We start from the raw sequence: 14,223 nt of genomic DNA, 5'->3' as shown, positions 1-14,223 counted from the left end.
GTAAACCTTTACGGGCACAAAATACACGAGGTACTCTTAGACAGAAGCATGTCCTTGATGGGAAGAGATAGGGTGAGGTCATGGGTGGCAACATGAACCTCAGGGGATACAGAAGGCCTCTTTGAAGAGATTTAATCTGAGCCAAGACTTGCAGGATGAGAAAGATTACCATTCAAAATTTAAAAAAATTTAAAAAACAAACACAAAAAAACCCCCCAGCTTTATTGAGGCATGTGGTGTATTGAATTCATACCTCTTCTAGTCTTTGTAACCCCTCCCGAATGACATTGCTGCTCTTCTAGGTCTAGGTAAGAGTAGCTGGGAGAAGACACTAATAGGAGGACATGATTCAGCTGTGGGTATTAACAGAGTTAATTGTAATTGTAAAAATCTGAAACTCTAGCATGGGTTTAAAATGAGCCATCTCAGAAGCAGGGATGGGGAAATCTCACTACCATCAAAGGAAGAGCCATGGAGGGCAGTGTGTCCCTGATAGTCCTGGGCTTTGACCCTCCTGGACCCAGGGACAGAAAACTGAGACAAAACTGAGACATTAGCGGAGTGGTAGAGGAGGAGCAGCCGCAAAACCAAGACCCATAAGCCAGAGCAGGAGACAGAGCCGTGAGCTTCCCAGCTCTTGGAGTAAAGCTGAGTGACTTTGGGCAAGAGGCTTGCTTGAGCAGGGTGCCCCCAGGCACTTAACTGGGGGAACTAGGTTTGCTGACTCATGGGGCTAGAGCTGAATGCCTTCAAGTTGAGGCTATGGTAGACTGGTATGTTCTGTGGTCATTTGTAACATTATAGATTTGTAACCTTATCCTCTGGGCAGAGAAAGAGATCTGTGGGCATGGCTGAGGGGAGGCTGTCCTGACTGGAAGAACTGTGAGCTGAGCATTTCTGATCCCGTTGACGTCCATAATAAATCCTTTAACTGTGAGTATGGTGTCTGAGTGATGTGTGGCTATGGCAACTGATTATTGACCCCAGCTGAGTAGAGAGGGGTAGGGAAGGAATGGTTTGCATAGTTTTTTGCAAAGGTAGAATTGATACAGGATAAGCACTGGACTGCGAACCACCAGGTAGTGGTTTGAGCCACCAGCAGCTCTGCAGAAGAAAGATGAAGCTTTCTATTTCCACAAAAATTTTAAAGAAGCCTCGGAAACCCAACACAAGGTTGCTATGAGTTGGAATTAACCCGACTGGCACTTAACAACAACCACCATCTTTACATTGGTAAAGTATACAATTTGATAAGCTTTGTTCTATGTATGCATCTACCAAAGAGTCCTTGTTGAGCAGAAGATTAAACATCGGGATGCTAACCCACCAGCCGTTCAGCGGGAGAAAGATGAGGCCTTCTGCTCTCCTAAGATTTCCAGTCTCAGAAACGCTGCGGATCCATTCCCCTGTAGCCTGTTAGGGTCACTATGCTCTGAATCAGAATCGACTACACGGCCCTGGGGTTTGGGCTATACATCCACCATCACATTCAAGTTAGTGGACACATATCACCCCCCAAATTTCCCAGGAAGGGCAGCCTTTTGAAGAACTGAGGGAGCAGGCTTTTAGGCAGAGGGCCAGGATAAGTCTGGTGGCTCCAGGAACAGAGAGTTGAGGGGCTGCCTGATGCCCTCACTGTCCAGTGAGTGAACAGCAGACTGCCTGGCTAGCAGAACCTTCTGACCTTAATCTCTGCTAAGGCTTTTCTGGGAAAGCAGCCGTGGGGCTGTGATCCCCACCAGTAACTTAGTAAGTGGTTTCTCCCAGAAATGATTTACATTTTAACCGAGGCCTACAGCATTCTTGGTCCAAGCATGACTAACGCTGAAATTGCAGGCAGAAGGCTGGCTAGTCAGTGGGGCCTTGGTCAGTCCTCCTCTGAGCTCCATGTTCTTGGTTTTCATGAAGGTATGTGTGCTAGCTTCTTGAACATCTTGAGTCGTAAGTCACAGTTTGAGGGCCTTTAGATTCCCTGAAGCCCTCAAGGATTCTTCTGTGGTCAGGGATGGTGCTTGGGAGCCTCCTCTGACTGTCAGAGACTCAGTCCCACATGGTGGAAGAATGCTGATAACAGCAAACTGAGGGCCAATTCCCTTAAAGCAGATTCCTTTATAACAACAAACAGCTCTATGGAACAGAAGCAGGTTTGAAGGCACCAGGGAGCGGAGGAGCCCCTTGGACTTTGGGATAACAGGATTTGGGGCTACGGGATTTAGTAAGGGCAAACATCATTTTTGGATGGGAGAAACTTGTCCTGTAGTAAATAAATGGGTCTGGGTTTGAACCATGGTTTGAGGACTTAAAACTTGGTGGGCAAATTCTTAGAGCATCAGTTTTCCTATGAATTTAAAAAAGACATGCCACTTTGCAGGGCTGTAAGGAGGAGCATATGAAATCATGTAAGAAATAAGGCCCAAGCCAGAGCCAGGCACCTTGTGAATATCTTTTATTGTACAATTCATTTTATTCAACACCTACCTTGTGCCAGGCAGTGAATATGACAGTGAAATCCCTGTCCTGGTGGGCTCATTCTGTCCTCAAGTATTTTCATCTGTAGAATGGGTCAGTGCTCTGTGGGAGGATTTACTAGGACAGAACAGCGCTGTAAGGAAGGGTCCTCTCCTTCCTCAGAAACCACCCCTTGTGCCCTCCCATATGTGAACATGCCCATATGTGGTCATCTCAACCTGGGAACACCAATCTCCTGGTCTTCACTTGCGGTTCAGTGGCCACCGCCAACGGTTGGTTCTGTTTCCTTTTTGCCCCCAGGGTCTCAATTGATTCCGTGATTAATATTGGAAGAGGTTGGGTTTCCTGAATGTCTAGATGACTCACTTCCATTCACAACAGCCCTGCTGAGCAAGACTCCTTGATGGGGAGTCACACAGCCTACAGGGTCATCCCCACCACGTGGTGGGCCTTGGCTAAGTCTCTTCCCCCTCGGGTCTTGGCTTCCTCATCTGTCTCTGGGAGGGAGGTGGAAGGAAGAGTACAGAGTCATTTTCCCACCAATCAGTCTAAGGAACTCTTTAGGGTTAACTGCCAGAAGCCCATGATTAGGTGAGAGGTGGCTCAGCTTGAGGGCTGAAGAGTCATTGATGCCCCCTCCCGGGGCTCAGACCAAGAAAGCAGGGCCGCTCCACGGTGCTGCTCATATTACCTGGTTTGAGCCTTACACCGCCCTTTGTGGTAGATACTATTGTTTTCTATCACAGACAAGCAAACTGAGGTGCAAAGAAGGGGTGAGTAACTTGCCCAAATCCACACAGCTAGTAAAAGCAGGGAGTCCTAGTGTGGCACTGTAGGATAAGCACTGGACTACAAGATCGGTTTGAACCACAAGGCTCATGGTTCAAACTCGCCATCCATTCCTCAGAAATTCTATACAGGGTGGCTATGAATCTGAATTGACTCAAAGGTACTTTATAATACAACAACAACAACAACAGTACAATAATACAATAAAACAATAATACAACAATAACAGAAGTGAGAGCAGAGGCAGGTTGTCTGGCTTTGGGGTCTGTGCCAATTCAGAAGAGTAGAGCTAGATGGGCCCTGTGGGAATCTCAGGCTTAGGCAGGGATCTAGTTGTCTTATTTCCCTCACCCTTGCCCTGAAGTCTTGGAACACGGAGATTTGTGAGCAGATCCTGACTTGGGGCCCTTCATTTTACATTCTAGGAAAAGTCGGAGCTAGCTGCAAGGCCTGGCCTAGAACGGGGTCACTCCCACTCTCAGCACGGTCTTCTCAATCCTAGAGCTGCACAGGCTGTGGGCCAAGGTTGAGTTCAAGCCTGGCTTGGGTATGTATCCCCATGGTGATTGTGTGACTAACAGACAAGCTTGGGCTGAGGCGGAGAAAGTTGTAACTCACTTGAAGGTGGCTGGGCTAGACCTTTGACTCAAGTTGTCTTCTGTAGGCCTGCCACGGTGCCCAAAATCCTCTTGCATCAGCCACGCTTTGGTCAAGCAGCCAATACCATGGTAAATAAGCCAGCTGGCAAGGGGAATACCAGGTGAGAGTGTTCTAGCTGTGGACGGAGCAGATCCCTAGTGGAGAAGTCTGGGGCCGTAGGAGGGGTCTGGGTACCCAGTGGGAGTACACACAGGGAGAGAAGACCCTTATGTTTTCAAAAAGCTTTCGATTGATGATCCATTCTTTATTATTGTTGTTGTTAAGTACTGTGGAGTCACTTCCGACTCATAGTGACCCTGCACAGGGTTTCCGAGGCTGCAGATCTTTACGGGAGCAGAATGCCTCATCTTTCTCCTGTGGAACCACTGGTAGTTTTGAACTGCTGACCTTGAGGTTAGCAACCCAACTCGTAACCACTACACTACAATCCATTCTTTAATCGGCGTTAATTGCAACCCTCAAAGGACTGCCTAAAACCCAACCAAGGCACACCAACTGCCATCTGGTTAATTCCAACTCATAGTGATCCTGGTAGGATTTCTGAGCCACTGAGGAGTGGCTGGTGGGTTTGAACTGCTGACCTTGTGCTTACCAACCCTGTGCCTATCCTACAGTGCCTCTAGGACCCCCTAGTGCCTGCTGTTAGTGTTCTGCAGTTGGTTTTGGTTCAGAAACCTATATAGGGTTTCTAAGGAGTGACTGATGGGTTTGAATTGTGGACCCATGGTTAGAAGTCCAGTGCTTATCCTATAGTGCCACACCAGGACTCCAGGAGGTTGCTTTGTTGTTAAGAGCTGTTGAGTTGGTTACAACTCATTGTTGTTGCTGTTAAGTACCATTGAGTCGGTTCCGACCCATAACGACCCTATACAGGGTTTCCAAGGAGCGACTGGTGAGTTTGAACTGTTGACCTTGCATTCTAAACGGACCTTGCAGTCCAGTGCCTGATCCTTCAGTGCCAAAATCCCTTCTGGCTGAAAAAGAAATTGGTGTCCCAAAGAGTTCCACCTCCGGTATTCAGGCCCTAGTGTAGTCCCTTTCCGACATGTATAAACAATAGACTATTTTGGAAATGATAAAGTGTGGCTTCCAAGGCTAGATTGTAAGAGACATGGTGGCTCCTGTCATGCTTTCTTGGATCCCTTGCTCTGGAGGAAGGCAGCCATTTGTTGTGAAACTGCTCTAGCTGTCCTGTGGGAGAACTTCTCTGCTGAGGGATTGAGGGACTGAGGCCTCTGGCCAACAGCCATGTGAGTGGTTCATTGTGGATGATCTGATGCAATTGCTTCACCCAATTGCAGTCCCAGCCAACATTTTTTTTTTCCTTTGGGAAGGAGGGAATGGGCGTGGTACAGCGGAGGTGACCTCTACCTGTACTCGCTGGCAGGAATGGGGGATGACCCAGGTACTCACAGCCATCCCCAGCCAACTTCTTGAGAGCAGCCTGAGGAGAGATTCTGACACAGAATTACCAGTTAAGTCTTCCTTGAATTGCTGACCCACAGAAACAATGTCATAGTACTTATTGTTGGTTTAAACTGCTAACTTCTAAGCTGCGGTGTTACGCAGCAATAGAATACTTACACACTCAGAGAGAAGTGCCCATAGTCACGTGGCCACATCGGGACTCCAGAATCAACATTCTTTCTCCTGGTGAAATAGAAGGGCCTTGGAAGGGAAGAGAAGGCAGCTGAAACTTCAGTCAGGCTTAGAATCCAGCCCTGCCACTCTCAAACTATGCAACCTTAGTTACTTAGCCACTCGGGGCCTCAGTTTGCCCATCTATAAAATGGTGATAACAAATGCTGACTTGAAGTTTTGCTGCCAGGATTAGATAGCTAGTTAGAAGTCTATAGCACCACACCAGGACACTAGGGGGTTGCCTTGTTAAGTGCTGTTGAGTTGCTTCTGACTCATAGCTACCCTGTATGGGGTTTCTGAGGAGTGGCTGGTGAGTTTGATAAAGTACTGGACTGCAGTTTAAACCGACCTTGCAGTCCAGTGTTTTATCTTACAGTGCCACACATCCCATCTGGCAGAGGCAAGAAATGCCACTATTACTGTGGGGAACCAACAAGGACAAACCTGAGGGCACTTCCAGCCTTCTTTTCCATCTGTGGAAATGGGTCCAATCTCAACCCTGGAAAAGCAGAACCCATGTTGCATTTCGTTTTCAACCAGGGCTTGGCAGTGGGGGCTTAGGTGATGAGGCCTCAGTGGGTCTCCTCTTGCAGACATGCATTTCTGGGCTTCACGCAGCAGCCAGGCCACCCTAATGTTCGCTGCCATATCTGAATAGTGTATATTCTCAACAGACTCCTGGCCTCAGCCCTCCAGGGTCATAAGAGGAGATAGCTTCTGCTCACTGCTCACCCCCCTGTGAGAACATTGTGCTGAGCCACCAGGATCCTGGACCTGAAGAGGGTGGGGGTTCTGGGGGCTTGAGTTGGAAGCTGCCCAACTTGTGGATCTCACTCCCTGGGATCAGCTGTGGTGAGCCAGAAAAGTCCCCCCTCCTTCTAGTGGAGAGTCTTCTTTCTACCCAGGCACCCAAGAAAGGGACCCAGAAAGGGACCCCGGGGATCAGAGAAGAAAGAACCAGGCTGTGGTCACCGTGGTAGAGATAATTCCTTTTTTGGTAGATGGTAATTTCGGGACAATTGGGGCCGGGGAAGTCCCAGAATTTCCTTCATCTAGTTGGGATCATGTGTCTGGGACCATAAGCACTGTTCACCATCCTCTTGGTGACACAGGTTCCTGGTTCCCTTTGGAGGGCTTCCTGTGACCCACCACCCTCTCTCATCCTCTGAGGAGATGGTGTGGAGAGGTTTGAGTGTCCATTGTGCCTTCCTGCCTCCGGCAATCCATGGTCGTGGCTTTCATAGCTTGCTCTCAAGGGCAGAGAAGAGGCCTCTGGTCCCCTGTGAATCCCACAACACAGCCTGCGACAGCACCTCACATGGGGCCCCGGGACTTCCCCTTGGCTCTTCAAAGCACTTTCACATGTGTCAGGGGGTTCACAAACCGCCTGAAGCCGGTGGAAGGCACACACAGTCAGTCCTGGCCAGGTCTGTTCTATGTAGGCCTTTGTGAACTACCAGACCTTCTCTGCTTGGTTCCCATGTGGCCATGTTCCTAGGCGGCTGTAGGTTAGAAGTCCCCTTGGGGTCCAGCCAATTCCCTGACCACTGTATGTGTTCCTCTCTGCAGTGGGCCTGTCACTAGTTTATAGCCATGGCCTGGGCATTGAGGGGCATATGAACAGACCCGCACATATATAGGTGGGTAGCTCCGTCCCACTACTCCAAGAACCACAGTTTCCTGGGGCAGATGGGTACGTGACCTACTCATTACTATTATGACATGTTGAACTCAGTTCTAGAATTGAGGCACAGACAATGGCAGAAACCAGCTTTCTATCTGGGAAGATGGTTATGGGGAGGGCAGTGCCAGGAAAGCAACCGAGAGGAAGTGGCCTGGGGGCAGGTAAGATGAGAAATAGGTTTCAAGTGGACGGACCAGCATGAGCAAAAACATGAAGGGGTGAGAAAGTGTGTCATGTCTGGAGCAGAGGTAGGAGTGTTCCAGGGTGGCGCAAAACAGTTAAACACGCAGCAGCTGAAAAGTTGGAAATGCGAATCCGCACAGAGATGCCTTAGAAGAAGGTTCTGGAGGTCTACTTCTGAAAGATCTCAGCCTTGAAAATCCTACACAAGGGGTCACCAGGAGTAGAAATCAACTGGATGGCAATTTCTTTTTTTATGAAGTGGAGAGAAGCTAAAAGCTAACCTGGAGAAGTTTGTCTGAGCCAAACTGAAGGGTCTTGAGCACCAATGGATTTTTGTGACCCTGGCCAAGTGCCTTTACTGCTCTATGCCTCAGTTTCTCACTGTCGAATGGGTACCAAAATAGGATCTTCTTCACGAGGTTTCCACAAGGATTCAAAGAATCAATGTCTGAAAACCCTTGATAACATTCAAAGGTAGTTGTAGTACTATTTTCCAGATGATGAGGAGTATCCCTGCCCCACCAAGAGTCCTAGGCAGAGGAGTGGCTTTTTGGATGTGTGTATTAGAAGGATGCCTCTGGAAGCCCATAGAAGCGGGGAAGAATATGAGGGAGAGGTAGATTTTTATTGTGGTAAATATCTAGGTAACAAAACATTAGCCATTTCAACATTCTTCCATGTGTGTGATTCAGTTACATTAATTACATTTATCATGTATTCAGTTATTCCTGTGTGTTTCCTAAATAATGAGTCTACTTCCTATCCTTCCTTCTTGGTAATCACTAATAAACTTTGGTCTCTGTATACTTGCTTATTTTAGATATTTTATATAAGTGGGATGGATAGACACAGTTTGTCCCCTTGTGACTGACTGATTTTAATCGACATAATGGTGTGGCTCTGTGGGCTAATGCATCAGACTGCAAAGTTGTTTGAACTGCAAGGTCGGTGGTTCAAGCTCACCAGCTGCTCCTTGGAAACCCTGTACAGGGTCACTATGGGTCGGAATCGCTCAACAACACTTAACAACAACAACAATGTTTTCAAGGTTCATCCATGCTGTAGCATGTCTTAGGGCTTCATATCTATTTTATAATGCAGTGTAATTCCATTGTGTGCATGCATCATGTTTGATTTACCCATTCATTTGTTGATGTACATTTAAATGACTTCCCCATTTTGGTCATTGTGGAGCAGTGTTGCAAAAGAACATTGGTATACAAATGTCTCTACCTTGGGGATATACATAGGAAGAGAATTTCTGAATCATATGGTAACTTCTGAACCATATGGTGAGTCTATATTTTTATAATTATTTAATGAATGAGTAATATTCCATTAAATGTATAACAATGTACCCAACTATTCTCTGTTGTGGTGCTTAGGATGTTTCCAAAATTTTGCTTTTTGTAAATATTGTTTTGAGAAACAATATTTATGGTGCCTTTTTTTTTTTTTTTCTGGTTCAACGACTTTTCTGTTTCCTTAGTGTTTTTTTCATTGGGATGAAATTACTAGGCTATAAATCATAAACACTTAATTTTTTTTTTTTTTGCCTTTTCTAAGAATTGTCATATTGGTTTACCAGCAGAGTATGAATGAGTATTCCAGTTTCACCACAACTTCGGGGATGGATTTTACTGAAATCATTTTTATAAAGCCAAAGGGGATTAACACCCCCCCCCCAAAAAAAACCCTAAAAAGTTAATGAAGGTTACTTTCATTTGCATCTTGTTGATTGCTAGAAAGGTTGGACTTTGAAAAGATTAATTAATTCCCCCCACCTCCTTGTGCAGACTGTTTCAATATTTGTTTGCATGTGTTTAAGAAGTATATATCCAAAACACCAGCTTTTCTGTGTAGAAAGCTCTGTACTAGGAAGCAGGTGTCCTGGTCTCCTCCTGCCCCCCTTCCTGGCTTTGTGAATATTATAGATAGCCCACTTCCATAGCATGCTCACTTTAACATCGACCCAGCTCAGATATCTCAGGACATTGAAAGGGTGAGCTCAGAAGTGTGTCGCCTGGGAGGGGCATTACAAGAACTGATCTTCCAAGTGAGATCTAGAAGCTCAAGGAGCATTGGATGGATGTGGGATGATTCGAAGTTGAGATTTGCTGCTGTTGTTGGGAATGTACTGGCTGGAGATTATTACCGATAAGGGGCTATTCCTGGAAAATAGGGGCCTGGTTTCCTCATCTAGGAAAAAAAAATCTCGGCCTGGGGGCACCTAACCAGTGGTTGGTCGCTCAATAAATAGTTTCTGAATGAAAGGAGTAAAAGGGAGAACCCATGGGATGAGAAAGCACTGATAGAAAATCATCCCCTTGTGAAGAGAACCTAATTTAGAAGGAGGCTAGTATTATTTCTTAAAGACTTTATTTTGTTACATGTATCAATTCAACAGTTTCTACAACTCAGAGACATCAGGGTTGTGTAGCCTTTTCACCCTGCTTTCCCAGTCGTTACTCCTCCATGATCACAAACCCACAGCCCTCTTAAGTTTTCTGTCTAATATTTTGAGTTGCTGTTGTCAATTTTATGTCATCTAGATCTTAAAGAAAGAAAAAAGTTAATACTCAAGACTCTTTCTCCCCACCTCCACCCCCTTACCAGCCAAGCGAAACGACTGTTTAGTTTTAAGAAGATGTCAGGGGATGTTTTTGGCTATCACAGAGCAATTGTTTGAATGGTTTACATAGCTTCCATGGCCCCAGAAAATCTGGCATCTATAACAACTTGAAATTTTGCTCTAATCCCACCCCTTTTGATCATGATTCTTCTATAGAATATTGGATCAAAATGTTTAGTCATGGTAGCTAAACCTTGGATCAAAATGTTAAGTCATCACTGGGTTCTGATCTCAAGGCAGTTGTTCATGGAGACACTCAGTTACACTTAATTCATCCTCCCCCTATGCAGGACTCTCTTTCTTCCTCTTTTACCCCAGGTGAATGGAGACCAATTGTTGTGACTTCTGCTTGCAAGCTTTTAAGACTCCAGATACTACATGATGAGCAAAGATGTAGAACAGAAGCACTAAACATGTTTTTAGGCCAATTAATTGGAATGTCCCATGAAACCACGACCCTAATCCTCTAAACCAAGCACTCTCAGCAAATTTTTTTTTTAAAATGCCAACCCTCTCTTGTACCCTGAAAATTCTTAAGAGCAGGAAAACACCTATGGATTGATAACCAGATATTCTATTCTCTGTCCATCTTTTCACTGTCAGTCCATCCACCCATCCATTCCTCCACTTATTCATCTACCTATGCATCCATCTATTATCCATTCATCCATCCACCCTATTCATAAGTATTTTACAGCAAATATTTATGACTAGGGTAAACAGGTAACTGAGTATTCCTTTGATAATCTTGGGACTCCAATCGTCTCTTCCAAATAGGTCAGGTTAGGTTGATCAGAAGGTTGGGAGCAGGAACCTTCTCAGACCTTCCCCCTCCTTGGGGTGGGAGTTGGGTCCCTGGAATCCACTGGGGTCTCCTACTCCCCTTTGAGTTCCCCACCTCCCTCTGCCCAGTCAGGGCAAGGGCGACTCATTTGTCAAATCCGGGGCGGGCCATTCAAAGCACAACCTGAGCCTGTCCTCTGATAGTCATCTCTGCACGTGTTTGTTCTCCCCCACCCCCTCCCTCATTTTTTTTTTTTTTTTTTCTTATTTGCTTTTAGCAGTGTTCCTGGAAACCGCTCTGGGTACCCAGTGAGCCTGGGGTGGTGGGGGAGGGACGAGTTGAGGCCAAACCATTGGGGAAGAAGCAGTCACTTTTGAAGTAACTTCACATCGTGAGTGTGGTGCAGAGAGGTTCTCGGATCCAAGCTGTGGAGACCGCACGTGGGCGCAGTGCGCTTTCCAGTCTCCCTGAGTAGTGCGGGCTGCGAGCTCAGTCCTCAGCCAGGGCCGCCAGGATGCGCGCCTTCTGCGCAGCGCTGGGACTGCTGCTGCTCCTAGGGGCAATCCGAGCCTTCCCACAGGTAAGGGGGTGACTGGATCCAGGGCAGGGGTGGACTCCAGAGACCCAGAGCTGTCTCCTTTCCACCATGTACCTTGAGCCCCATAAAACCTGGGATGCATGTGGGCACAAGAGACGACAGGGACTCACCCCATCCTCGTCCTGCTGGGATTCATTCATTCATTGAGCATTCACTGAACTGAGGGCACTGTGTGGCATCAGATAGGCACTGTCTGTTACCACTCAGTGAGGGACCCAGTCAGGTGCCTGTTTGTGAGGGTCGTGGACAGATTGGTGGGATCTCCCTTAGGTGGAAGAGGTTGGTGTCTGTGCGCTCAGTGGTGGGGCGGGGAGGAACAAGAAGGTCTAGTAGGGTACTGGAGGGTTGAGTGTGGGTAAGAAGCAGATGTGAAGGTGTTGAACCAGCCCCCAGTCCTGCCAACTGACCTTGTGAGGATTCCGTGCCCTGGAGCATGTGGTGGGCACCTGTCCCTCAAGAAAGGTCAGTTGTTCTCTATGTCACTGACACTGTTGTTGGGAAGCCCCAGGGTTGACCCTAAGGCTACTTGAGGAAAATGGAACACTTACTGGTGGCCAGCACTAAACTAGGCACTGGGGGAGAATTCAGATTAATCAGACAGTGGTCTACGTCAACTCTGGGTGCAGAGCCTGAGGGGCCAAGAGAGACCTGTTGGCCACCTGGTGGATCCTGGGGTAACACATAGGAAGTTTTGGTGGATGCCTGCATAGAGGGCAAGGAAGAGATCAATAGCATTCTGTAATCCTTATAGGAAGAGGAAGCCTATACTTGGAACTCAATTCCATTCATTTAATCTTAAATGAGTCAGTTGTGACTCATATTGACCCTGTATAGGGTTTCTGAGGCTGTAAATCTTTATGGGAGCCGAAATAGTTGGTAGTTTCGAACTGCTGATCTTGAGTTTATCAGCCCGGCTTGCAACCACTAGGCTACCAGATCTAAGGAAGAGAAAACAGGCTTCAGGCAATGGGAAGGAGGTTGTAGGTGGGAAAGAGGACAAGCCTTCCAAAATTAAATGGTGAACTCAACAGAATTAGAATTCCCTACCATTTTCCTGCCTGCACTGAAGCTACACCCAGCCTCTCTTCTGTGTCCACACTTCACAATTCCATCTCAATGGGCAACAGAGACACCATCAACAGAGGGTAGAATGGTTACTTAATATCCTTATGGGGCAGAGACTGTGGCTAGAGAGCCCCCTTTCTGCTTCTCTAACTTTTTGCTGGAGTCCTGGTATGGTGCCATAAGATAAGCACTTAACCTCAAGGTCAGTTTGAATAGCAAGGTTGGCAGTTCAAATTGACCAGCCACTCCTTGTAAACCTTGTACAGGGTCTCTATGAGTCAGAACCTACTTGATGGCACTTAATAACAAGAAATCCCTTACTAATGAACTGGGGGAGGTGAGAATTTAAGGTGCCAAGATCCTGGGGGCAGATAACGGGGAAGGAACATGAGAGGACCAGGTAGGCTTTGTTGGTGTTTGGTGGCTGAACATAGTGTGTTTCCTTTTGGTACAGTGAGAGCTCTGTGTATTCTCTAAGGAATATATGAATATATCCTTAAAACAAAATATAAACACTACACAAGGTGGTTATGAGTAAGAACCAACTGCACAGCATTTAACAACATAAAACTAAGTTCTTTTGACACTTTCTCATCCTAATTCCTTTATAGAAGTAACAGCTATCAATTGGCTTTGGTGTGTTTCTTTGCAGTCCTTAATAAATGCATGTCAATACTTGCATACTTTTTAATATAAATATATTGGGTGTTTTTTTTTCTTTATATACTCTGCACTACATGCAATGGCATGGCACTTAACAAAAATACGGTATGTATGTTTCTCATTTGGCTTTACAATGTCTATAGTCTTTTATTTTTGTAAGTTGGGTGAAGCGTTCCAGAGCAGATCAGTTTTCCATTCAACAATTCATACACATTTTGTTTCACCTCATTGATTGCAATTTCCACAAAGTAACATGACTTGTTAAATGCCGTCGAGTCGGTTCCGACCCATAGCAACTCTGTATAGGGTTTCTGAGGAACAGCTGGCAAGTTTGAACTGCTGACCTTGTGGTTCTAACAAACTTTGCGGTGTAGCGCCACACACACATAACTTATCCCTGTCTAAAACGTCTTGGAAAACTTTCCATACTGATACTTTAAGATCCTCCACTTACCTACCTAGTAAAATCCTAGATTGTATCCCATTGAATGGGTGCTCCATAGTTTGTGCCCCTGATTGTTGGGTAATCAGGTTTGTACCATTTAGTTTTTCTTGTGTTTTTATTGCTAGTCCATGTAAAGCCCTATGCAGATGCTTCTGGGAATGTGTAAGATTCTCCCCATCCACTTCCCACTCCCCCTCCCCCCCAGTGGGATCTGGAGGTTGCAGTGGGATCTGGAGGTTGCAGTGGGATCTGGAGGTTGCAGGGTAAAATGCAGCCACGTGAAAATTTCTTGCTGAATTGCCTTCCAGGGTAGTAAGACCATTATCCTCCCACCGACAGTTCATGAGAGTAGCAACTCCCCACATCCCCACATCCTAACCGACATTTGATCTTATCAGAGGTTTATTTTTGTCAATTTGATCTGTGAAAAAGGACTCGATCCTTATTGTTTTAATTTACATTTCCTGCCTACTAGAGGGGTAAGCATCTCTTGGGGTGGGGGTGGGGGGTGATTTGGCCTCAGCCACTGGGTCCTTTCAGTAAGAATTGGGGAGGGGGCTGCTTGCCCAAGCATTCTTGCCTTCCATTTTCCTAATAAAGGTTTGGGAAG

The 14,223-nt window shown here is 46.3% G+C and overlaps 1 protein-coding gene across 1 annotated transcript in view; it reads left to right on the top strand.

Moving 5' to 3' along the window:
* The first annotated feature begins 11,356 nt into the window (after positions 1 to 11,356).
* The window catches only part of TNFRSF8 (tumor necrosis factor receptor superfamily, member 8), a 121,379-nt gene continuing 118,512 nt past the window's right edge, over positions 11,357 to 14,223 (top strand). The window contains exon 1 of the mRNA XM_006866425.1: positions 11,357 to 11,422. Within this exon, the coding sequence (XP_006866487.1) occupies positions 11,357 to 11,422 (66 nt within the window). The remainder of the gene's footprint in view (positions 11,423 to 14,223) is intronic.

This window comes from Chrysochloris asiatica, unplaced genomic scaffold (assembly GCF_000296735.1).
Source record: "Chrysochloris asiatica unplaced genomic scaffold, ChrAsi1.0 scaffold00090, whole genome shotgun sequence".
Lineage (NCBI taxonomy): Eukaryota > Metazoa > Chordata > Mammalia > Afrosoricida > Chrysochloridae > Chrysochloris > Chrysochloris asiatica.
The sequence above is the reverse complement of the archived record's forward strand: the minus strand, read 5'-3'. Positions and strand labels throughout refer to the sequence as shown.